General features: G+C 34.8%; 2 protein-coding genes across 5 annotated transcripts in view; one reads left to right on the top strand and one right to left on the bottom strand.

Moving 5' to 3' along the window:
- The window catches only part of LOC134845638 (lysine-specific demethylase 6A-like), a 438371-nt gene that overhangs the window by 125170 nt on the left and 286566 nt on the right, over positions 1-26635 (bottom strand). The window lies entirely within an intron of this gene.
- The window catches only part of LOC134845591 (mucolipin-3-like), a 45132-nt gene continuing 28158 nt past the window's right edge, over positions 9662-26635 (top strand). The window contains exons 1-5 of one of the 3 annotated variants that reach the window (XM_063862568.1): positions 10808-11568; positions 13517-14247; positions 14842-14904; positions 15116-15276; positions 17123-17310. In XM_063862568.1, the coding sequence (XP_063718638.1) occupies positions 11168-11568; positions 13517-14247; positions 14842-14904; positions 15116-15276; positions 17123-17310 (1544 nt within the window). In that variant the 5' untranslated portion in view covers positions 10808-11167. Of the gene's footprint in view, positions 10683-10807; positions 11569-13516; positions 14248-14841; positions 14905-15115; positions 15277-17122; positions 17311-26635 lie in introns of those variants that run through there. The other 2 variants (XM_063862559.1, XM_063862578.1) reach the window with 2 other exon arrangements.

Genomic DNA, 26635 nt, shown 5'->3' with positions numbered 1-26635 from the left:
AAGAGTAATGAATGTAGTGAAGACTGTCATTTGCTGTTTGATTTCAGAGTCTAAGCCGATACACGATGGTGTACAAATCTATCTATTATATATTTAAATGCAGGCTTGACATCTCGCCATGTTTAAGCTTTTTCATCGTATTATTTTTGCATGTTTAATGAAAGAGTTTTTGCACGTTTAAGCTACATGGCATATTGCAATGGTTAAGATTTTTTTTTTCAATTTTCCAATTTGAATTTAGTGATTATTTCACCGCATTTAAAATAAGCAGCTCAATAGTGGGCTGCTGTTAGGATTCCAAAAAGGGGTTGCGAATTTGGCCTCCATTTATGAATGCCCAAATCATTATAGCGTACGAGATATGACGATTTTTCTGATTTTTTTTTGAAGAAAACTTTCAGAAAACGCGAATTACAACATAATTAAAAAAACCTGTGTAGTTGGGTGCATTCAGAGTATTTTCAAGGGTTGTGAATCTTGCCCATAAATCTGCTCAAAATCCTTATAGTTTTCGAGATATGACGTTTTTCTGATTTTTTTCAAAAAAGTTTCAAAAAACTTGAAACTCCTCACCCTGTAGTTGAGTGCTGTCATTGTACTCTTAGTGGTTGCGAATCTTGCGTCCAAATGCGACTGCTTAAATGCTTTTAGTTTCCGAGAGGTGACGTCTTTTTTATTTTAAAAAAATGTGCATAGAGGTTACTTAAAAAATTCACAAAATTTGAAACTCATTTTGATGGAGACATGCTTTCTGTCAGCTTATACACAGGCGTCACGAATCTTGCCTCTAATTATGAATGCTCAATTTCTTTTAGTTTCCGAGATACGACGTTTTTTTATGATTTTTTCGGGAAACTTAGGTTGAAAAAAATTCAAAAAATTTGAAATTCCCAACCCTATAGTTTGATGCTCTAATATTACTCTCAGTTGTTGCAAATCTAGCCTCCAAATTTCTCCAGTTTTTGAAATGAAGCTTTTATGGTTGTTCAAAACTGGAATATACATTGTTTTAATAAATTTTGAGTTTACCAACCCTGTCAGAGTTCATTAAAAGGCTGCAAATCTTGTTTCCAATATATGCGTTTTTTCATGAGTTGTCGATAAATCGAAGCACGGGAGGTGCGTTGCACACTAGTAGATTTTTAAAAGCAGATGAACTTTTTTTTTTGAAAACCCAACTATATTTAAAAAAAAAACAAATATAACAATTCTTTAAAACAAGAACAACGAAATTATATATTAAGAGAAAAAGGGCTCTCAGTTGCTGGAACAAAAGTCCGCACAAACCGACGAAAAAAAGTAACGCAAAAAATTATGCAGTTGAAGAAACCTCTTTTTTTTCTTCTAACAGCAGAGTTTCGTGAGTACAAAACCAAAAACTCAACAAAAAGTTACACTGTATAAAGTTGAATCATAACAAAGAACCAAATACAAAAAGAAAAATACTACTAGAAGAGGAACTGTCATTACTATGTAGTCAAAGTGACACGAAATTGAGCACTTTTAATGTGATCTGTGTTTTCTGATCTGATAGCAATTGCAGCTATAAACATCAGTATGTTCCTCAAAACCGTTATTGTTGCTAGAATTGTAGGCCGCATAGCTCTTAATCCAAAATAAAAAAAACTTAAAAATAAATGACCGAAAAAAAACTAAAATAAAAAACATAAAATTTGGCATAGAATCTTGACTTCAATTATGTTCACTGAAAGGGATATGAAAAATATAGCATGTCACTCAAAAAGCAGCGAGTAAAATTTCAAGCAAATGTTTTTTTTTGGTTTTTGAAAAAGTATCCGATAAGTTGAATATAAGTTTTCACAAACTTATCTATACGCTTGCCATTAGCAAGCCTTATGAAACCGGAATATACATTTTTTGCGGGTTCACAACTAGTTTAACAGAATCACTTGAATAATTTTACCTTTGTCAGACGTTGAAATCAAAACTCAGACGTTAGTTCGCGAAGAGTTTACGCAGAGTTAAATTGGCGAAGAGATAACGCACCTGCCAATAAAGTCAATGGTTCGAATCCGGCCAGGACCTGGTTTTTTTCGTAAGCGGAAAACTGTCCGCGTGTCAAAAAATCTTTGTCGGACTTCTGTGTGTCTGCTTTATTTATCGGCTTAGTTGGCGCAGCTCCAAAGTTGTCTTCTAAAATTTGGGCGTTTTGTATTCAAATTTAAAAGAATTCAGTGTATTCGGGTTCTGGGCGTTCCAAGATGTTCTGCCTATTTTTTTTGCTTTTTAAAAAAAATGTTCATGCTCTTCATTTAAAAATTTTGGAAGATGTTTTCTTTATGAATTCGAGGAGTGTTCTATGCATTAAGTGCAGTGGTAACATTTATGTTTAAGACGGCAAATCTCGGAACTTCGATTCCAGTCGGGACCTGATTTCTTTGTCGAAACTGAAAGTGTTTTTGACTTTCGTATCTAATTTTTGTCGGCTTAGGTACCCCAGAAAGCTTCGGTTTTTTTTAGTCTTATGAATGCTCTTTGTAAAACTCCTACTGGTGCAGATAGTTTTGTTTCTGGTCTTTTTTGTCCTTTTTTTCAATTTTGGCTTGATCTTTTTATTTGCTGGTATTTATAGTCAAACATTTTTGTATCGCAAGTGATGAGAAGCTCCGCTTCGCCTCTGTGTTACATTTGAATCAATTTCAATTAAAACAGACTAGAAACTAGTAAAAACATAAGTGAAATACGACGATAGAAATAAGGCCGACCTCCATTAGCTGAAAAAAGCCTAAACTGAAAAAAGCCTAAACTTCAAGATCTAACATGAACCAACTACTCAGCGTTCATCTGAGTGGTTGGTTCATGGTTGGTTCTCTACTCAGGTCGACGAACAACCTCTTTATAAGTGAGGGCGCATACATCTAAGATGTAGGTTGTACTTTAGTAGTTTACCATTTTAAGTTCCTTGAGTGATAATTGACCATTCTGTGAACAAAGTTATTTGCGGTAAAAAAAAGTCCTGGCTGCAATGCCCTTGGTTATCGTAAGGGTAATAAGTAAAACTATTCAAAATCAGATTTGATAATTTTACAAATTACAGAACAAGTTTCAAGTATGGTATAAACTGTTCAAATCAAAAACTATGCTTTGGAAATTGAGCTGCCAAAAATGCCTTCCATTTTATATTCACTGCATCTAAAAAAAAAAACAAGGAAAATGAGTCGACGAAAGTTAAGACGGAAACCACACATTCGAAGAAAAAACTTTTTGTTTTAGTAACAAGTTTGCGTGCATTTGTAGAATAATTTCGGAAGCCAGATGGAATTTCAACAAGAGTCCGTGCTACGGGAACTAAGCCCTAAAAAATAAACAGACAGACTCGACCTCGAATCATGGGCGTTACGTTACCTCTTCGCTAGATGCGCTGAATGGTTGATTCAATTTGATTTTATTACCCAAAGGTGAAGAGGAGCCTCGCAACAGTTCGAAAACAACGCAGCAGCTAGCCCGAAGAAAAATAGGACAAGCTACTAAAACAGAAGAAAAAAAACATTGATCATTTTGTACGTTTCTCTCGAACGTTGTTCAATTGGAGGGAAATGATGTGGAACACATGGCATTTTTAAAGAAGTATTGAATAACAATTTGTATCGGTCGGAAGTTAATCCGATATTTGGGTAGATGGTCGTTGAGTCAAAAAACTTTCATGAAAACTTGGGCTAAAAAAACTGTAGAGATCCACATTTGAGATACCTTGGATCACATACGCAAGCCTAAAAATATGTTTGCCTTACAAATGATGTATTATGAGAACTCTAAACTGATCTAAACTAAGCAAATCACCCTTGAATGAAATGTTTTTTTTTTCAACTGAAAAAAAAATACTAAATTGGGTGAGGTAAATTTACAACCAATATTAAAGACTAATTTCAAATAGAACGGTGATCACTTCTGTAGAGGTACAAGAGGTTATAAATTATCAGAAGTGATTTTGTTGATATAGTGTTTTATCCGAAAATCACAAGCTTATTAAAACAATTTCAAACACGCTTGAAGTTTTCATGTTATTCAGGTCAAATATAGCCACCAGATACTTTGAAAAATTTAGAAGAAATCGAAACAAAGTAAAGAAAGATACCGAAAAAAAGTTTATTGAAAATTTTTAAAATTATTTTTCAGTTTTCGAATTTCAAAGAAAAAAACAATCCTATTTAAACTCTTTGAATTTTGAGAACTGTTAATGATGGGATTTCTTTCGCAAAGATGTCCTATTTAGAGAAAACTGGATTAAAAGGTTGCTTTGTTGTTCCGCTGGGAGCTCAGAAAATTCATGTCAATTTTTGAAACGAGAAGTCCTTGCGTTTTTCACGACCTTTACACTTTTGCTGTCCGATAGTGGACTTTGCTCTCCTTTTAACAAGAGAAACGACATGTATTAAAAAGAAACCAAAAACAAACCGTGAAAAAAGAAATATGAGCGTGAATGGATTTCAAGACTTTTTGCAGGAAAAAAAACGAAACAAAAGAGACCTATTCGTTATTTTATTCTTATGAACTATTGTAAGGGATACAAAGAAAAAGCTTGTCATTTGTTCTTAGATCTGCTCATTTACCCCATAGTACCTTGTAACGAATATCCCTCGATATAAAGGACTAACTCAACAACACTTCGTAAGGTTGCGGACAATTAAAGCTCCCTTTTACCTGGCGGAGGTTGTCTGTTGTGGGTATGTTGGTCTGCATGAAGAAAGTGAACAGCAGTTCTTCAGTGTTTTCGTGTACTAGTACTACAATAAATGTACCATGTTTGCATGCATATCAAATCATCTTGATCTTGCGTAAAATTGATCTTTATGAACTACAGCAAAATTTCGATCTTAATTGCAGTTGCGACAAAACGATCTACGATACATAGTCAGAGTAACACCGGACTAATCGATTGCCAAACTAACTTTAAGTGCTTCACATTGTCGCTATACCTCAACTGTGAATTTTCGAAGCATGTAGACCAAATGATCCAACAAGTCCAGACAAACTGAGAAAGCATTTTCCGAGCAATATGTACTGACACAGCTCATTTGTTGTCCAGTGTTTCCAATCCAGCTCATTAAATGGAGCCAACAGGACGTGGTAGAAGAATATTTAGAACCAGTGCACGCCAATTTTGATCTCAATGGTCGTCTGATTTATTTTAAAGTTCGATTCAATTCATCTACTAAGAAAAAGGACATTATGCTCTCCAAATACGTAAGCAAAAATGGCGTCAAAAGCGAACGATTTTTATCGTAAGTGGATTTTAGTTTGTTTTCCCAGCGGAATAGAAAAAGTTCCCTTTGATTCAGTTTTCTCAAGTGATTTTAATTTTATTTGAAAAATTCCAATCGTCAGTTGGTTTTTAAATTCAAAGAGCTTCAAAAGCCATATAATTTTTTCTTCAAGAAACCAGATAATGAAATTTTTTCGAAAAACAAGTCGGGCACTGGCAAAAAAATTTGTTGGTCATTGTATACCAGATAAAGTGTGTTCTGCTTTACTGACGATTTTTTGATTCAGTGTTTTTCTGATGTTTTATTTTCCTTGCGCTCAATGACACTTCTCTATTTGTCTGTCGGCTAAGTTCAAAAAGAAACTTGAATTGATAGGCTATTGCTTAACTTCTCTAAACATTTCTTCGAAAATGTCTGTTATATTAAGATTGTAAAGCCGCTTCTTCACACGTACTGAATGTTTTCAATCCTCTTGCCAGATGATTGTTTTCAATTTTTACAGATTTAGATCGTGTGGTTTTTGCAATTTTCGGGAAAAGCCTTTGGTTGTATGGTTTTTACTCTTGCGATAAGCACGTTTTTTTTTGGGTACTGTACTTTTTTCCCTAAGAAATTTTATTCATAGGAGAAATGTTAACCTATATATTAGCATCAACTGCTGAGGTAGCAGTATATTTAGTTCAGTAGTTTTATGTCGGACATGTGTTTTGGGCACTCATGTAGAGTTTTTTAAGTCGTTTTTCTGTTCTGAAATATTCAGTAGATATTCCTCTTTAATTCTCTCGGCTTATTTTCTTATCTAGAAGAAATATTCGAAAAGTGTAAATCAACAGACCCTTTTTTATTTTACTTGCGAGAGCAAGTGTCTTGTCATTGGAAAGTAGACTTTTCAATGACAAGTGTCTTGTCATTATGAACTACAGCAAAATTTCGATCTTAATTGCAGTTGCGACAAAACGATCTACGATACATAGTCAGAGTAACACCGGACTAATCGATTGCCAAACTAACTTTAAGTGCTTCACATTGTCGCTATACCTCAACTGTGAATTTTCGAAGCATGTAGACCAAATGATCCAACAAGTCCAGACAAACTGAGAAAGCATTTTCCGAGCAATATGTACTGACACAGCTCATTTGTTGTCCAGTGTTTCCAATCCAGCTCATTAAATGGAGCCAACAGGACGTGGTAGAAGAATATTTAGAACCAGTGCACGCCAATTTTGATCTCAATGGTCGTCTGATTTATTTTAAAGTTCGATTCAATTCATCTACTAAGAAAAAGGACATTATGCTCTCCAAATACGTAAGCAAAAATGGCGTCAAAAGCGAACGATTTTTATCGTAAGTGGATTTTAGTTTGTTTTCCCAGCGGAATAGAAAAAGTTCCCTTTGATTCAGTTTTCTCAAGTGATTTTAATTTTATTTGAAAAATTCCAATCGTCAGTTGGTTTTTAAATTCAAAGAGCTTCAAAAGCCATATAATTTTTTCTTCAAGAAACCAGATAATGAAATTTTTTCGAAAAACAAGTCGGGCACTGGCAAAAAAATTTGTTGGTCATTGTATACCAGATAAAGTGTGTTCTGCTTTACTGACGATTTTTTGATTCAGTGTTTTTCTGATGTTTTATTTTCCTTGCGCTCAATGACACTTCTCTATTTGTCTGTCGGCTAAGTTCAAAAAGAAACTTGAATTGATAGGCTATTGCTTAACTTCTCTAAACAGTTCTTCGAAAATGTCTGTTATATTAAGATTGTAAAGCCGCTTCTTCACACGTACTGAATGTTTTCAATCCTCTTGCCAGATGATTGTTTTCAATTTTTACAGATTTAGATCGTGTGGTTTTTGCAATTTTCGGGAAAAGCCTTTGGTTGTATGGTTTTTACTCTTGCGATAAGCACGTTTTTTTTTGGGTACTGTACTTTTTTCCCTAAAAAATTTTATTCATAGAAGAAATGTTAACCTATATATTAGCATCAACTGCTGAGGTAGCAGTATATTTAGTTCAGTAGTTTTATGTCGGACATGTGTTTTGGGCACTCATGTAGAGTTTTTTAATTCGTTTTTCTGTTCTGAAATATTCAGTAGATATTCCTCTTTAATTCTCTCGGCTTATTTTCTTATCTAGAAGAAATATTCGAAAAGTGTAAATCAACAGACCCTTTTTTATTTTACTTGCGAGTAGAAAGTAGACTTTTCTCGTAAACAACAGTTTTTACAAATCTTAGAAATTGAACTAGCTTTACCATTGAATCCTAACAAGTTCCAGGCTTCTTCACACTTATTTGTCTGACTTTCATTTGTCTGCTTCTTTTATCGGCTTAGTTGCCGCATCGCGCATTTTCTTGAGTCTTAAACATTTTTCTTTGTAGGCGCCAGTCATGTTGATCTACTGGTACAATTTTTAAATTTACACGTACTGAATGTCTGTTATCATTTTTTGTCGCTCAAAATTTTAATTCAGCATAAATAGTTTCATTTTTGGATTTATCGGCTTAGTCATATTATTTTGTGTCATTTGAAAGATGGAAAGCGATATATTAAGAAAAATTAATTCAGATCGGTTGGGGGCGTGAAAGATCAATGTTTTAAGAATTATTCGCCCAAAAAATGTTTTATGGATTTTTTTTCGTGTTTGGCTCTGCTGGTGCCTACCCAAAAAGATTTGGTTAGTAGCCGCTCTGTGAACAAGCGTAAAAGCTTAATTAATCCGGTAGTTGAGATTCATGACTTTTTCCGAATTGATTTTTTCGTTTTTTCAAAAAGTTTTTTTGAAGTAGTTTGTTACCGCTTTTTTCAGTCTGTTAAACAACCGTGTTTGAACTCATTGTTGCTTTTGGTTGTGCGACTGGCGGTATATTTATTTTTTTTGTTGCAAATAATTGAGTTGAAAAGTTTCGCTTATTTTATGGTCAACATCTCTTTTTGATGCGGATGACTCTGGGATCTTTGACTGAGGTAGGATTCGAACCCACAACCTTCGTTTTAAACGCTGAGCGTCCTACCAATTTGGCTAAAGCCACTCCCCAGTGGTGATAAGTAACCGAATATTGTGATTTTTGTTCTGCAATCACATTCCATTGATCAAAATAATAGTTCTTAACATTTTTTAAATTTTCCATTGAAGATATCGAATCTTTGAGTTCAAATATAAAAATGTTTTTTTTTTTTACCTCCAGTTATTTTTTGTTAAGTTTTAGGGTTTGAAAATTGCCAATTTGGCCATGTTCTGGACAAATTTAAAATCACTGTGAAGAATTTTTAAGGTGATCAAAGCGTAACGCAGTTTTCTTTGGCTGGCAAATTTTCCCGCACTAATTTAATCCAAATTCAATTGAGGCAAGCTAATCGGTGATATTTACACTAGCGGCAGCTTAATGTATAATCACGAACCTTCTTTTTTTCCAACGCAAATAATGGCGTTCATTAAAAGTGTTCATGTCTTTGGAGATTCACAGTAGAATTATAAATTGCGTATGATCTGTTCTCCTTTATTTGTGGCTAGTGTCTGATCTTCTAGCTTCTATGAAGCTTCAGTGGCTGAGTGGTTAGTGTGTGTGACTCTTAATCTCAAGGTCGCAGGTTGGAATCTCAGACGTACCCGAATTTTGCTAATTCGAGGCCTATTTGTACCTTTTCCTGTTGCACTTTATAAAGCTGCTTTTCGTCGTGTTCTGGCTAGTGTTTGCGAAGCTAGAGTGTACGACTCAAATTTTCTCACTTAATGTTTGATATTTTCAAAATTAGTTATTTCACTACTTTTTACCGACGTGTTTTCGGTGCCGATTAAGGAGCCGTCGGAATATTCAGGGCTTTGCATTGATGTAAGAGCAGTCTTGTGAGTTTTTCAGTTCCTATTTTGCATTGAACACTAGTCGGAACACTCGGTGCTATTTGCAAAGACATTAGCTACTCTTGTTTTGTTTGAACAAATTGTGATTCTATCCTTACAGATAAATTCCAACGCTTGCCTTCACTCTCGCCCATTCTTGGCAGAGCATTTTCTTGTTCCACTAACTGTTGTAAGTTTGTCGTTGTTTTCTGTGAGAGCGTTTCGTAGAGTCACTCTAAGTGACCGCGACTTGGTAACGCGTTTAAGCTCATTTGTTTATGTTGGCTCAATGGTTTTAGAATAACCTGGATTTGGGGTTTTTGCCTGTGTTGAATGATGGCTTTGCAGATCTGCTCTGGTGGAAAAAGTAAAAGGCAAATGGAATTTTTCATAAATTACATTTTGCCATTAATAATGGTTTGCTCTTTTTATTCAGTTTTTTTTTAAAAAAAACTTGTTTTTCTGACCAAAGCTGATTCATTTTCTGAACAGCTGTTTTCGATGATCTTTTGCTATAGCTCATATTTTTGTTGTGCTAGTTCAACATAGTTTTATGTATTCAAGATAGTTTTCAATGAAGTAAAAGTATCTTTTTTTTAGATATTCATATGTAGATAAAACTTCGATAGATTTCGTATCCTTGAAAATCTAATTACTTGGATTTCTTATTCTGTACATAGATCATTCTTCATCGTGCCGTTCTCTGCTTTATTTGTCATCATAACTGTGAGATTTGAATAAACTGTTTATCATATTATGGTGAATATTGGATGGTTAGTCATGTACATAAATTGTCACACATAGAAAGAATTGGCATGGCTACATTTACATTTGATTGATATGTTCACATCGCGTCTCAAATTACAAATCAAATTTGTGCGCATTACCAAAGAGAACTAAGACGAACTATCTAGAATTAATCGGCAAATAGTACAATTCGATCAGAACCAGATGCTAAATTGAGAACAAATGTATTAATCGCAGCAGCGTCGATTTGCCCGCTAGAGCTTTTGAGAAGAGCAAATTGCTTTGTCAAGTTAGTTTACTCCAGGTTAGATACCTAACCTGGTCTATATACACATCGCCGACATGTCCATCGAATGTTCTAACACCTATAACCAGGAATCTCCTGCGATACCTGAAACTCAGCCCATTGATATCGGAGAACATGTTAACATCACAATTGCTGACGACGACGATTTGAACGACGAAAACGATCAAAAGCGTCGAAGAGTGTTTGACGCGACTAATCGTGAGCGAAGTGTATCTGATTTAGGATTTAGTTCGATGGGAAGATATTCTTCATTCGGTTCCCCCGCAGGTACTGTTCAAGAACGAGGCCATCGATCGGTATCCCAAAGAAGCTCCTCGAGCAGCGGCAATAGTGGATCTCAAAGCAACAAGACACAGACAGAAAAAATCGTGTCTGTCGAATCATGTCGCTATCGTCCGTCTGCTGCTGATGACTGGAATCAGGATGACGCAATGAAACTGTTGGCGAGGGGCAGATTTAGTCATACGAGTGAAATAGTGAATTCTAGAAGAGGCTACTCCTATATCGATAGTCAGTCTGTGGACTCCGAAAACGACCTGCTCTTACCCCACAACTACATTTCATTCCACGGTACGTCTCCATGCATTCTTTAGATTTGATTAGTTCATGAATTTGCAATCATGTTTCATGGCCTAAGATTCAAAGTGGAAATGTATTTAATCATCTTAGTCCTTTGGAGAGTTTCAATTCTGTATTGATAGACTACTCGTTGATTAACTTTTGAGATTGTGTTTGAATCGTTTAAAGAATGTATGCGACCTGATTGATCAACTTGATTTTGTTTCATTATGCTAAAGGTCAGTTCTAGGATGGTCAGTATGAGCGATATTTGTGGTGTTTCGTTGTTTTTGTTTATAACCGTTCATGATTTAAATATCATAGAATGAAATCATAGAAGAATTTTAATTACAATTGTTGAGGTTTATTTGCCGAAATTTAAAAAATTTTGCGACGATTCTAAACGTTAAGTGCTCAATTTTTGCCTAATTCCATTGGATGAGACAATTTGTTGGCATGCTATGGATTAGTTTAAAGACGAAGAATTTTTGGACAAAATGTCGTTTGATGGCCAATCAAATAATAGCAACTCCTCCGAGATCTTCCACAGTGCTATGGGGTCTCGCGATAGCTTCGATGACAAGAACGAAAACAATGACGAGCCAAATTTTCACAAGACACCACCCAAGTTATTAAGTGACAATAATACAGTGGTCGCATTGACAATACCGGATTCTGCTAGAGGCATTACAAGCAATGAAGATGATTTAACTAGGCATTTGCCAACATACCTGACAGCACCCTTATTGAGTGGAAACCTCGGTGACAATGGTCTTAGTTATCACAGGGATTTATTCGATAGGAACAGTTTAGGAGGCACACCTAACAGTGACTGCGATGGAACATTTTTCGAAGATGAGTTTTCAGAATACTGTTATTCTACTTACTACGAGAGAGGGTACATATTAGACATAAGAGTATAGCTCGATGCTGCTTCTTAAATTTAAGCAAGAAAGTTATTTTGGGTCTGTGTTTCGGTGAGATTAATATGGCTTTTCTTACCATTTCATTGCCAAAACAAGATTGCAGAATTTTATGCCGCAGTTTTTGCTAACATTTTTTAAAATGCAGTTCGTACATTTAAGTTAGAAGCATCTTTTATGAGTAAATTACACATCACAGGCTCTATCTATTTGCGCTTATAAACGTGCATTTTTCGCTGCCTGATATATAGGAATAAACTATGCATGAGTAAAGTATACGGAAGTTGTCATGGCTGAATTGCTTAATTATGGAAATGTTGGCAAGGAGGTCCGAGCTCGAATCTCGTATTATAAGGTTTTTAGAATGATATTTAGGTTTTCTTGAGCTTTTTGTCTTTTGCTATCTTCAGAGCTTTTGTTTTTTTAACCAGTTTTCTTACTTGTGATTGCGGTTTTCACCTTTCCCTTTTGTTACAGGAAATTAGGTTTCTCTCTAAACAACTAGTTGAACAGACTCACTTTTTATCTTCTTTCCTTCCTTTTGCGATTTCATTTTCACTCTTGTGAGAACAAGTGTTTTGTAATCGAGAACCAAACTTTTTATTTTTGAAACTTAACAACTTCCAGCCTCCTTCCCACTTGGCCTAGAGAACGCGATTGTCTTTAGATCCTAAGGTATAAGGTTCGAGTGTCGGCCGGACCTTGTTTTTTTCAGTATGTGTTTGAAATCAAAATTTTTATCTGAGTAAGATTGAATTGCCTGCCGGACTTTTGTTCGTTTACTTATTTTTTGTCGGTCTAATTTTTCAAGAAATAATTTTTTTCGAATTCAAGTAATTATTGCTTTCATTGACTGTCATCCTGTTATTTTTTCCAGTTTATCAACTCGGATTTCGAATAAGTTTTTTCAACTGTTTATTTATTTAAATGGTTTCGGCCAATTTTTCGTCGGCTGAAGGGAAAACAATTCAGTTGGGTTGTAGGTTTAAAAGTTGATAGTTTTAAAATTTAATCTCTCTAGATTTTTCTTTGACATTTTTGTTTTTGGCTCAATGGGCGTGTCTATATGGTGCATTGGCGGCTTATTGGCTGCTCGCTATATTTTAAAAGCTTGTTTAACGCTGATGGTTTTGTTTTCGACTAACTTTATGAAGGATATCTTTAATGTGCCTATGAATTCCTGAAGTCTCAACTATGAAGAGTCGATACTTTCTGGGAGAGGGAGTCCAAAAGTTTTTTGGAGTCCGTATGCGTGCTATTTTTGATAGGTCCGGTTACATGAATGATTAATGATTCTTGGGCAATTATAAAACTTTTGCAGTCTATTTCATGATGGCCGTTTTGTTGCAGCGCGTTCAAGTAGTAAAACGATTTAAAAAACCCTTATTTGTGAGCAAGCAAGGCGTATAGTGAAAAAGTTATCGATTTCATAAATTGGTTATTACACGAGATTTTAAGATAATTGAATTTGATTTTCGCTTAATGGATTTTTGTACGCTTTCAATTAGAATTAGATTTCTATTCATTTTTTCCCCAATTTTCCACCATAAGATTAACTAGCAAAGGAGAGTTCGTTTAGCTCCTAATTTTTTTAAATCGTAATTTTTTGCGAGCACGTTTTCTAATTAGATCCTAAGTCACTGCGTCTCATTATTTTTGCTCTTTTTCTCCTCAATTATTTGACCAAATTAGACCATGTCTTGCAGACAATGGTTATTTGTCACTATTAAAAAAACCATTATTTTTTGCGCAGCCGATGGAGAAGAGTAGTAACAAATGGTTCAACATACGCGCACCCACAAACACGAGAGATCTATAATAGGATAGATATAATTTGAGCGAATTTTTTGGCGAATTTTTAGTATGTATATACTGCCATTTGAAAGATCAATAAGTCATTGAGCTACTGCTTATTGTAACTAGCACTGAAGGTGAAGACGAACCTTATTACTACATGGACGAGTTGCTCCCAGGGCCTCCGCGGTTTCCGGAAACGGCTGAAATTTACGTAGATCTACCTGGAGAAGAGGATCGACCCGCGACAGACGGTGATACTGTTTCATCTGATAGCAGCTACGCGAGTAGGAATCGATACTGGTGTCACCTAGATACGATCCACGAACTAGAAGAGCCGCAGCGAACTCAAGAGGAAGCTCATTGTGACACTTCAAGTGAAGGTTACGTAACGCCAAGTGAAACTGAAGACGAGAAGGATGAAGTTACATCACAACTGACGTCATCAGTAACAAATTCCCACGAGAGTTTCAGTCGAAGCGGAAGCAGTAGTGTAAGCAATGATCGTTTCCAAGCACCTATTGATATTCACGCACTTGTCGAAAATGACACGTTTGAGGATCCCCAAAACTTCGGGTTTGATGATAACACAACGGAAGCGCCTGAGTTTTCAATGAGATCATACAAAAAAATTTCCAATGCCAATAGTGACTTGGCCGGAAGCGTTACAACAGTAAGAAAGCTAGACGAAAAAGTAAGAAGCGCTACTTGTGAGTCTGGGACATCGCTTAGTAGCAGTGATTCGGATAATGACAATGGAGCTACCCTTCAATTACCTAATTCTGTCATGATTTCCAGCTTGGCTAGGTTTGGAGGCAGGTCAAACTCACAACTCGGTCCCTCCAATGATCATACTGCCAGTGAGTGCTGTGATAATATGTCCTTGGCTGTGTTCAATTGTGATTGAATGCTTCAAGTTGAGCATTTTGAATATCATGAATTGTTTTAAAATTATTGTTTCGGCCACTTCACGAAGTGAAGGGAAGAAACTATGGAACAGGTAGTGTTTTTTTTCAGCCTAATTTGAGGTACATCAATAAAAAACTCACAGGGGTCAAGTGTGGTATCATATCAAAGCCCTATTGATTGTGGCTTAGGATCCAAAGTCCTGTTGATCGCGATGCTGATCTTCTCACTAAGCGTTGTTTTACTAATCCAATTTTACAGTTATTTTAATTTAGCGTTTATTGTCTTTCATTCATGCAGTTTTTCATCTGATTTAGTCGTACTTAAGCAAAGAATAAAAATAGAAACTTGAAAAATTGAAGAAAAAAAAATGTTTTCGTGAATCAGATTCTGTTCTAGTTGCGCAGCAACCGGTTATCCTTGTTCTCATTAGTAAAACTTTTCTGTTTGGAACCTGAAACTCATTCGCTCCTTTCAACTTGTCTCTGATTGTACTTTATTTACATATTTGAATGACGTTTCGTGACACCTTTGTTCATTCGTTTCAGGTGCCAGTGGTGCTGTTAGAAGGCAGTCTGAGATAAACGCCAATAGAGAAGCTTCAGCCCAAAGTAAGCCAATTTCTTTGCTAAGTTCATCAATAAAATACTGGGTTCCAAAGATGTAAATTATTACACAAAGAAATGCTTGTGTTAGAATACTAGTTCAGTTTTTTCCATCTCACCATGCATAAATTAGTGCTCAACTCAATTGCTCACACTTAAACTCAAACTTATTGATTTAAACATCCGGAATCTGAAATAACTTGATGATTTAATTCAGAGTTGATTGAGGATTTGACTTTGAACGAGGAGACAATTCAATGGGCTAAGGTCAAACTCAGATACCACTTCATGAACCCGTGCCAGAAGTACAGAGCCAAGGGAACTAAGCCCTTCAAACTAATTGTGCAAATCATCAAAATCATATTCGTCACTTTACAGGTAATTGATTTTTCAGGACTTCCGTTTTCAGTCTTGAGTTTTGGGAGAAAGTGAAATGGAAGATCGAAAATTGATTTCAAAATAATTAAGTTGATTTCTAATCACGGAAGATAAAAAAGTCTTTAGATGGATGGTAAATCAATTTCATCGCGTTTAACTATACCTTGCTAGCGCTAGCCATTATAAGCTTAATTTTGAGAACAGGGTGGGGTTTTCTTTGAATTTAAGTTTAATTCATAGCGATGAAAAACGAAAGTGTTAAATTGAGTAAAATTTGTTCAAAGAAGTTTTTGGCAAATTGTATCGAAGTTTGCCGCGTTTTAATAGAAGCAACTGAAGTTCTAGATGCTGCCGGATACAAGGCGCTCTTTTAAAACCTTATCCTACTCCACCTCACATAAGCATCACCTTTAGGGTGAAACGAGGGGTTTTACAATGTTAAGTGTATGATCAAATATGCTTGTTATGACAAGTATGCTTGTCAATCAGTCCTCATGCCAATTTTTGAATCAATCGGACCATGTGAACAGAAAAAGTACTTGAGAAGAAATTCGCAGGAGGTGGAGGAAAGGAAAAGCCGGATGCTATTCCCATAATCCAAATTTGTTGACTAACGACACAATTTAAGACATTATTTCATAGATTCGATTATTTCAAAGATTCGATTGTTAAAGACATTATTACAATAGTAGATTCGGCAGATTGTTCATTTGCGATGTGAAAATTTTAAAAGTGTATTATGTTCTGCTATTTGAAATGTAGTGTAGCGGGCCTGATAGTTGATTGCTTAAAAGAAATTTTTAGTGTCAGTCATTTTGAGGAAAGGGGCTGAAAACGGCAAGTTAGAATAAAAAAAAACATGACTATTTTGCATTTAAGCATTTTTTCGTGGTTTTTATTTTTTTATTTTTTGAAGACAATTGGAGCTGTTTATGCCTAATTCGCTAAATTTCTAGGCGTTCGTATAGTTGCATCATCAACGTACAAAAAAGACACTAACTTGAAGAAAAAAGAAAGATGTTTTTTTTTGAGAATGTGGTCGTTTTGTTTTCTACGCAAAATCAGCTGCCACAAATAATCATTGAACTGGGCTGAGTGATATATCATATTAAAGGCTTTTCAGTCGTGATTCAAACGATATTAAAAAATTTCAAAAAAAAAATTCCGGTGTCGAGAAAAACAGGTTTGAAGTTTTTTTTTGTCTAAATTCGAACGAGTTCAGCGAGTGAGCGAGCGCGCTTATTTATGTTCAGTTTAGGCCGCTTAAAATGGTTTATTTATGCTTTATTTTAGTTTTACCTGAGTAAAGTTGGTTTTTGGAGTTTTTAATGCCATTTTGGGAGTCAAAAATCCAAAAAAAAATTCCTGCAAAAAATATTTGAAAATTTTTTGATTTTTTTGTGTTTCTTGTTTCTCTTGTCGTTTTTCTTCAAAAACTGTTATCATGTTTGCCTTAGTTACTTCGAATGTCGAATATACCTAAATTATAGTGTTATGTCAGATCCTTTTATCTCACCACGCCGAAAACACTACACTAATTTAAAAATAATAATTACTTTTTTTCTTGTTTTTTTTTTATAGACTGTGGTCGGAACATTCTGTGCGACTTCCACAGTAACCAGCTATCCTTGTTAACTATTTGCTCGTTTCTTGTGGAAAAGGGAAAAAGAAATTTGTTACAAGGCATTTGCTTGTCATTGCTCGTTGAATAAGTCCTGGGGTGGGGGGGGGGGGGGGTGTATTTAACAAGATTCAGTGATTTTCGGTTACGCCGTTCATCAGGATTTGTTCGTCGATTTTTTTAGTTTAAGATTACTTCCAGTTTAAGCTCTGGCTTTATTTCTAGCTGGCTCTATTCAGCAAGTATCAGTTCGACTTCCGTTTGTTCATAGACGGCAATTTCCAGACATTCGATCACCTATTTCTACTAAATTGGGACTCAGACTACGCTGATCCGGTCCAGAGGGTCCCTGACCCTTACGCTGTCTACCACATTGACAACTTCTATGCATCTGTCAATTATTCCGTCACAAGGTAAATTACTGCTGATTGTTTCAGCATCGAGCTGTGATATAGTTCTGGTTTTTTTTTTCCATCAAAATACGCCATGTAAAGATTGAAATAAAATTTTGAAAGTTTTTGACTAATTATGGTCTCTGGGTGATTCAGAAATAAAAACTTTTTTTCATGAGCGTTTTTACACAATTGTAGAAGAAAAGTTCCGGTTTTCAACTCGCGGTTAGCAAGGGTATTGTAATCGGGTACTAAACTTTATTCCCGCTAAACAGCTGTTCTGACAAACAGCTGTTGTGATAAACACAAATGTCGTGATAAACTTATTAAGGTTAATGAACGCAGTGAAGAATTTTATACAGCTTTCGTAATTTTTTTGGTTTTTTCAGGAAGAAGTCTTAAAATGCTCTAATAATAACTGTAGATGAGCATTCATACATGTGAATGCACTTAGGTATATATGCACTTTTTGAGTTCAATTGAAATTCATCTGCTGAATTTAACGTAAATAGTATTCTCCAAATACGAACGTGGAAATGGCCCAAAAAACGTGAACGATTTCTAGTTTCGAAAGTGGAATTTAATTTTTAGATTTCCAGGTGAATATAAAATTTGCCAATTGATCCAGTTTTCTCAAATTAATTTAATGTTACCAGAAAAGTGCTAATCATAAGTTTTTACAGAGCAGAAAAGTACCAGTCATAAATTGATTCAAAGAGCTTAAAGGGCATCTGTTTTTTTTTTTTTTTTGAAGTTAGAAAGTTGAGATTTTTTTCAACAAAGTCAATATTTTTTTGTTTAATTGCGTTCGTTACTCTTTTCCATCTGTCAGTTGGCTTTGTTTAGATATACTCATAAAATAGATATAAATATGTTGTATCTTGAATCAATGCTCTCAGTGGAGCAATTTTAGAGAAAGATACTTGAATGAGATACCACTTATTCAAACGATCTCTTCAGAAGTATCAATTACCGATTTTAAATATTGCGAATTTCGATACTCTGTCCCTGCGTGGATGAAAAGTTTCACGAATCTGCGATTTCGTTTAGGCCGCACCTGCTAATTTTCACGAAAGAAGTGATCGTTATAGGTTTCCCTTTGCGACATATTCAAGCAGACCGAATCAAAAAGGTTAACGTAATTCTTCAATTGAAAAAAGCTGACAGGAAATTTCGAGGGCTTATCGCATTCAGTGTAGAAACGAAGACTTGAAGATAACGTGCGTTTTGGCCAGTTTGCGTTTAGCGGAATAAAGTGTTCTAAAAAAAATTGATTTCATAAAGAGTATTCTGAAGGAAAAGATTTTACACAAAAAATGAGTTCTGAAATAGATCGTGCATGCTATTTGGAAGAAATCGAGTCAGCTGGTTCTGTCATTGTCACTCTGCTGCCAACTAGAATTAAAAATTTGAGCCGCTGGTGCTTCTTAAAGCTCCACAGGTCTGAAGTTTTTGTTCGCTTTTTGAGAGAGCTAGCTGCCAGTGCCTATATAGGTTCTACTGAGCTCTTTCAATTGGTTTGAATGGATATTATAATTGTTTTTTTTTTCAATCCTTGTTTTTCGGCCTAGTTGTGTTAAATAAAGCCGAAAGAGGTTCAAGCAAGGAAGTGAAAAAATGCAAGAGAAGACACGACAGTTATTACAGGGCCCCGTCATCCGAAACGCCAGTTATTACAGAGCCTTGCCAATCTTACGTTTCCAAGATCAAACTGCTATCGGAAAAAAAGTGACAAAAAAGAAAGTTCAACGAACGCCTGCTAAAAAGTATCCTGGGAAGAGGCGAGATATCCGAACTGGTTCAAAGTTCAGTAGACTAATCCCTACAAACGGTCACTCCTCAAAGAGAGCAAATTTAGTCAAGTTTGAAAGATACTATAAAAAGCCATTGAAATATCGCGGTCGCTGGTGTGAAATTAGAGCCGAAGAACGAAATGAGGGCTAATCATGAGTTTTAGAGAAGATAAACATCTTTGAAAACGCTGTCTGATTAATTTGGCTGCTTGAATCAACCAATCACAATGGAGACTATCGCCAATTGCCAGAGCCAAGTGAAACAACTGCAAAAAATTGATTGATCTAGCTGAGGTAGTGGGAACAAGTATAAATGAAAGATATATCTCAATTGCCAGCAGTCAATCAACAAGGCCAACTTTGGCCCAATTTTTGAGTCGATTTTCAAGGATAGCGCTTCTAAAAACAAGAAAAAGCTAAAAGTTAGCGAGGGGATCAAGCACCTCAAGAGTTTCTGAAGACCTTGCTGTTGCCCGCATTAAGTTCTTCAATATGATGAAAACTGACCAAAACTTGGAAAATGGCTGAAAAAAAGAAGGAAAAGTATACTACAAAATGAAAGACGATTCAAAAATGTACTCACTCGAAGGTTTGTATGAAGGTGACCAGCAACTATATTATTAACCAATTTTTCCAAAAAAAACTGCGCAAATTCTTTTTGAAGTGTTATCCTTTAATTTGCTACTTGTGAATGAAACAAACTACACTATGGAACAGCAAAAGTATTAAGGTAACTTAAAGCGTGATAGATTTCTAGTCTTGAAAATTAGTTTTAACTTTCAGATTTCCCAGCGGAATAAAAAACATAGTTCATTCTGTTTTTTCTGTAAGGGTTAGTTTTATTTGAGTTTTCAGTGATCTTATTTTTTTTTGAATCTTGGAAAGTGTACAAAATTTTTTTCATTTTTTGTTATCTTTACCATTTGCTTGTCGGTGATTTTGTTCTTCAAGGAAAAAGTCTGTTTTTCACGCTGATATTTTTTCATTGTTCGACTTTTGATTTCTTTTAAGCTCACTTTAATTTCTTGGGCGATGTGGAAGGCAAATGGCAAGTTCCAATGATAAATGTGCCAATGGCTTCAAAAACGTGAAATTGGAGTTTAGTTTAGGCAGAAGAAATTGTCAATCATAGAAGGTTCTTGAATTTCAAAGAGCTCTAACATGAAATGATATACCTTTTTCCTTAAATTTAGAAGATGGAAGTTTTTCAGAAAAAAAAATAATTTATTTGTAACATTGACATTTGCACATTTTTTTCAGTTCAAGATGGTTCGAATGAAATTATTGCAGTGAGTAAATGAGTTTAAGCAATCTAACTCAAATTATTGTGTTAAACTGTTTCAGATTTTTCAAGTTTGGAATGGAATTAATCTGCAAAACATCCATGAATACACTGACTGCTGTTTTATTCCCTCTTGTAGGAGTCGATGAACGTAGTTCAGACTCTTATATAGGTCGTGATTTTTTTTTCAGGAAAAGTCTTAAAACTTGTTCAGGCTCAAATTTACGTTTTCATATTTTGACTTTTAATTTTAAAAATCAAGTTCATCTCTTTTGTTAAAAGGAATGCAAACTCCACTATCGAACAGCGATGGTGTAATTGTCACAAAAAACGTGATTGACTTCTTATTTCAAAAATTGATTTTAATCATCAGTTTTTCCAGCGAATGATAAAGTTTACTTGTTGTTCTAGTTTTTTCAATTTGGGTTTATCCAATCAACTTTTGTGAAAAAATGTCGACCATAAATTGTTCTGGAAACATTTCAAACTGAGATTTTACCAGATAACAAACCAGTATTTCTTTCTGTTTTTTTTTCATTGACTTATCCAATTGTCTGTTGGCTATGTCTTCAATGCTAGCCTTGCTGTGAGTTTGCAAAAACCATCAGCTACATTCAATAATTTGGGAAGAAAATTGATTACGGTATTTTTACTGTAAACTTTATCGAAACTACTCTTGCGTCCAACTAACTCATCAGCTGGATATTAGTTCTATGGTCCTTTTTTTTCAGACAAATCAATCGTTGCGATTGAAGTTAGTGGTGAATCGAGTTTTCAATTTATTCAACATCTTGATGTCTTCAGTTTGCTTCGGGGATTTTGCTGGAGATTTTTTTTCTGCAAACTTTGCAAAAGTACCTATCAATTTTTTGTAACAAAATTTTTCATAAATTTGTTTTGGCTTCTGTTTTTTTTCATTCACTATTTTGTTGAGTAATGTGTTTTTTGCATCCTAAGTGTTGCGAAGCTCCTCTTCGCCTCTCTCTGTAACGGCATTTCGCTCCAACTTGACCACTTGTCCCATCGTGCCCCAGACAAACCATGCCCCAAAGAATCGGCAGAATAAAAATATATTAATGAAAAAAGGACGCTGAACAATTAAGCTTCAGTTTATGTTCTTACTGCATTTCTTCACAGAAAGTCAATCTTACGCTTGCGATTAGCAAGTGTTATCGAATCGTAATTTTGACTTTTTTCGCGTTAACATCTTGTTTAACAGAATCACCTGGTACCTTTTCTCATAATGATTTCAAAGTTTTAAGCGTCTACGGCAAATTTAGCCTGGAGGTAACGAATATGCCTGGGACAGCAAAGGTCTTGGGTTCGAATCTGATCAGTGCCTGTTTTTTTCTAACGGTAAATTTCCGTTTCAAAAAAATGTCACATATTATTTGTCTGCTTATATTTCATCGCCTTAGATGCCACATCTTAGTTTTTTTGCTGAATGCACTTTTCATTCTAGTTGTTTTTAGTTTTATATCTCCTGCAATTTGTAATTCTACAAAGCTTGACTTCGTATATTTTTTTTCGCTTCAAATATTTTTCGACCAATTATTTGTCTGCTTTTCTGTTGTCAGCTCAGTTGTCACATCTTGGAATTGATGCGCGCATTTTTCCTTAATGTTGCGTTTAGTGTTTGATTTACTCCCGCAATTAAAATTTTGTCTTACCCTGACTTCGTGTTTTTTTTTTGTTTTTTTTTGGCCTATTTTTTATCGGTTTAATGACCTATTTTGGGTCGTTTCATGGGAAACACTATTTAACACTCTCATCCGCATTTTTCACGTTGATTGTTTGTTAACCAATCGGTTTGTTGAATTTTTTTCGTTATGGAAAATTGTTTCCAAATTTATTGGAAAAATTTTAGTTTTTTCTCAGAAACTTATACTGATTTTCCAAAAAGGGGTATCAATCAAAAACCGGACTTCCCCTGTGTGCCTGCATGCTCCTCTAGAGTCTCTTTTTACTTGAACCTTTTGTCTACAGTCTTTTGAAGGAGATTATTTGACCCAAATTTTCGATTTTTTTTTCGTTTTCTCGGAAACTACCCTTCTGGTTTTAATGAGTAGAACGTTTCTAGAAACCTGCATAAGCTGCTACGCACAATTTGCTTGCTTATAAAATTATAGCCCTCGGAATAGTCAAAATTTTGGTTTTTGACCATTTTGTGGATCTGTTTGATTTGTCTCGAAAACTAACCTATCAAATCTGATATTGTGGGTTGAATGGAGATAACGGGTAGTGGGAAAGTCCTCAGAAATTTTCTTGCACAAAAATTTATAGCTCTAGGAAAAGTGAAGCTCTTTATTTTTGACCGTTTTTAAAATTTTTTGATTATTCTCGAAAACAACCCTGCCATAGCTTGGAGTTTTTTCAGGCGACTACGCACAAATCTGTCTAAATCAAAGTTTATGGCCCTCGGAAAAGTTAAAATTTTGACTTTTTGACCGTTTGTTTGAAAGTTTGTTCTCGAGAACTACCCACCCAAATCTGAGATTTTAGATTCAATTGAAATTACAGGTTGCGTAAATCCCTTCTGCATAAGCGGCTACGCTCTATTTTTCACACAAAAAACTATGGTTCTCGGAAATGTCGAATTTTTGATATGTTGACCTTTTGATATGTTGTCTTTTTGGAATTTTCTCTAGCTATCCTGCCCAATCCGATATCATCGGCTAAATCAAAACAACACGTTGTTGAAAGCCTCTATCTTTGACTATGTCCAGTTTGTTTTAAAAAAATTATACCCTTCAAACAAGTCAATGTTTTGAAACTTTGACTGTTTTTTTTTGGAAATTTCTTGACTTTACGCCAAAACTATCGTGCCAATTCTCAGGTTGCGTTCAATCGACAAACTTGATTTGGGGAATCTTCTCTGCTTAAGCGGCCACAACCTGCTTCTGGTTAGAAAATCTTCTGATCGTGTTTTGGAACTTTTAGAAATTTTTTGATTTTTTTTTAAATTACACAAACAAATCGCAGATCAAAAATTCAACTGAAAGAACCGGTTGCGATATTGGTTCCTGTGGAAGAGGCGGTTTCTTAGTTTTTTTGTAAGAGAAATTTTATCTCCTTTTTGAAGTCCAATTTTTGAAATCACATTTTTGTGACGCATCAGTAAAGCAAATTCTTTCAATATCCAACACGTACCTCCAGCTTTAGCTGGGCCCTAGTGTATTTTTATCGAAGCATGCGAAAGTTTTGGTTCATCTAGTTTTTTTTCAGTTTTAAAAATATTTTTTCGATTGATGTCTTTTTATATGTTTGTATTGTATCGCAAGTGGTGCGAAGCTCGGCTTCGCCTTTGTGTTTATTTTGCTTTAATAAAATTTGCTGGGCTTATCGTTTTGACGGATAAAATTTACCCAGTTTCAAGAAATCTTCTGTTAGTCAGTTTTTATTTCAATCCAAATGTCGCCTACAATTTTTACTTGCTGTTTGTGAAAGTACTCGGTTTGAACATCCGCAAGTTGCGATGCAAGCCAAATCGGCGTAGGATAAGTTGGAATAAGCTAAATTGTCGATGGGAAAAATTCCTGGCACCTTGACCGCGCCTGACCAAAAATGCTCGTCATACAGTTTTATTATATGGAACAGTGCTTTTCGTACAATTTCATACATTTCCATCCTCCGAAACTTTTATGAAACCTCTATGTTGAGCATTGTTCCATATATGAAAAAAATATGGCAAGTAGTTTTGTCTAAATAAAATTTGTATGACAATTTTTTTTTCGTACTAGAAACTTCGACTTTCGCTGTAAGTTTTTTCCGAAATTACATCAACCAAAGTTTTTTCTCATCAAAGAATACACAAACGAGGTTAAGTTGCATGAATCCCACAGATAAAGTACATTCGAAGATTCGCGAAGTAGATTTAGTTTTCTTTCGTATTTCGGAGTACTGTAATAACACAAGCAAAGCTTGTGTGATAGTATCAACTCTTTTTTTAAAACTGAGTCGCAAATATTAGTGTTTTGAAAAGTGTTCTTTCCTTGCAGTATGTGCGTAAGATCAATAAACAGCTATTACCTACAGCCAATGCTAAGGATACTAACACAGACTATTACATTTCAAATAGCACTTTACCTTCAAGGTATCATGGATCTGTAGCGTAGAGGAAAGGAAGGAGACCCGCCTCAAAATAAGAGGGTTCGAACCTGGGCAGGGTTGATGTTTTTTTTAAATGAACTTTTTCATATACTGGTTGAAATGTGTCCGCTTTATATTTTGAAGCATATTAGTTGGTAAATTTTTTGGTAACTTTTTTTTTAATTAACTTGTACTGCTAATGCGTCAAAATTGGGTTGCGTCACTTAGCAATTATGCAGACTCATAATTGGCGTGCGTCACTGAAGAAATTATGTAGACTGAAAGTTTTACTCTTCAGTTTTTCCCAGAAGCTTTTGTACCCGAAGTGCAACTTCGCCTCTGCATAAAATTACGCTTTAACTTGGAAAAATTTAGTGTTTCATGTGAGTTTGTTGTTTTTTTTTGTCAGTTTCACGTTTATTTTAGCGTATAAGAACAAAAAATTGAATTCTGCAAACAAAACAAATTTTGAAAATCTATATCTATCTATCTATATCTATACTATATTTAAATGCCAGTGACAGCTATCTCTCATGTTTAAGCTGAATAATTTTGCATGATTAACGAAAAAACTTTTTCATGTTTAAGCTATATCATATATTGCAATGCGAACGAAAATTTTTCATTTAGTTTTCAGCAAGGTCATTAATTTTTCAGTTATTTTTTTCGAGGCCAAATTAAGTCTGTCTGTCTGCCTGAATACCTGCTTTTTTAATTAATTTGATTGTGTCTGTCTACCTGTCTCCTAATTTTTTTACTTTGACTTTGGTTTCGACGATTTAATTCAAAATAGTACTACTGTCAAATGGTTGTCTCCAATCTCTCTTTATCTTTATCTGGATTTTCTATTTTTTTTTCAATCTTTTTGTTTTACGCGTCGTCTTTTTTTTAATCTTTTTTTTCTATCTTTTTTTCTTTTATCTCTTTTTTCTATCTTTTTTTTCATCTTTTTTCTATCTTTTTTTATTCTTTTTTTTCTATCTTTCTTTTTCAATCCTTCTTTTTCGATCTTTTTTAAATCTTTATTTTAGATCTTTCTTTTTCCATCTTTTTTTCGATTTTTTTTTCTAATTTTTTTCTATCTTTCTTTTTCTATATTGCAATGGCAAAGTTTTTTTTCGATTTCCCAGTTTGAATTCAGTGGTTATTAGTGGGATGCTGTCAGGGTTCACAAAGTGGTTGCGAATTTGGCCTCAAATTAAGAATGCTCAAATTTTTCAGAAAACTCAAATTACAAAAAAATTTACAAAATTTGAAATTCTCAACTCTATAATTGGGTGCTGTCTTAATACTCTCAAGGATTGCGAATCTTGCCTCCAAATGAAACGACTCAAATCCTTGTAGTTTTCGAGATATCACGTTTTTTGTGATTTTTTTCACAAATGTTCAGAAAACTTGAATTTATGTTTTCAAATTTCGAAATTCCTTACCCTGTATTTGGGTGCTGCCAGGATACTCTCATGGGTTGCGAATCTTGCCTCCAAATATGACTGCTCAAATCCTTGTAGTTTTCGAGATACGACGTTTTTGTGATTTTTCAAAACGCTTTCAGAGAACTTAACGATTTTTTTTCCTCAAACTTGAAATTCCTTACCCTGTACTTGGGTGTTGTCATGGTACTCTCAGGAATTGCGAATCTTGCCTCCGAAAATAACTACTCAAACCTTTGTATCTTTCGAGATATGACGTTTTTTGTGATTTTTCAAAAAATTTCCAGAAAACTTAATGAACTTTTTTTCTTCAAAGTTTGAAATTCCCAACCCTGTAGTTGGGGGCTATCAGAGTACTCTCAAAAGGTTGTGAACCTTGCCTCCAATTATGCCTGCTCAAGTTCTTGTAGTTTTTGAGAAATGAAGTTTTTTAAGATTTTCAAAAATTTTTCAAAAAACCCAAACAACATTTTTTTCTTCAAATTTCGAAGTTCTTAACCCTGTAGTTGGGTGCTGTCTGCGTACTCATAGGGATTGCGAATCTTGCCTGCAACATGACTGCTCAAATCCTTGTAGTTTTCGAGATATGAGGACTTTTTTCTATGATTTTTCCAAAATTTTTAATTAACTTATGTTTAGAAAAATTCTCAAAATTTAAAATCTCAACCCTGTAATTGGGTGCTGCCAGGAAATTCCCAGGAGTTGTAAATCTTGCCTTCAAATATGACTACTCAAATATTTGTACTTTTCGA

This window comes from Symsagittifera roscoffensis, chromosome 1 (assembly GCF_963678635.1).
Source record: "Symsagittifera roscoffensis chromosome 1, txSymRosc1.1, whole genome shotgun sequence".
Classification (NCBI taxonomy): Eukaryota; Metazoa; Xenacoelomorpha; order Acoela; family Convolutidae; genus Symsagittifera; species Symsagittifera roscoffensis.
Note: the sequence above shows the minus strand (reverse complement) of the source record. Positions and strands in the feature narration are given on the sequence as shown.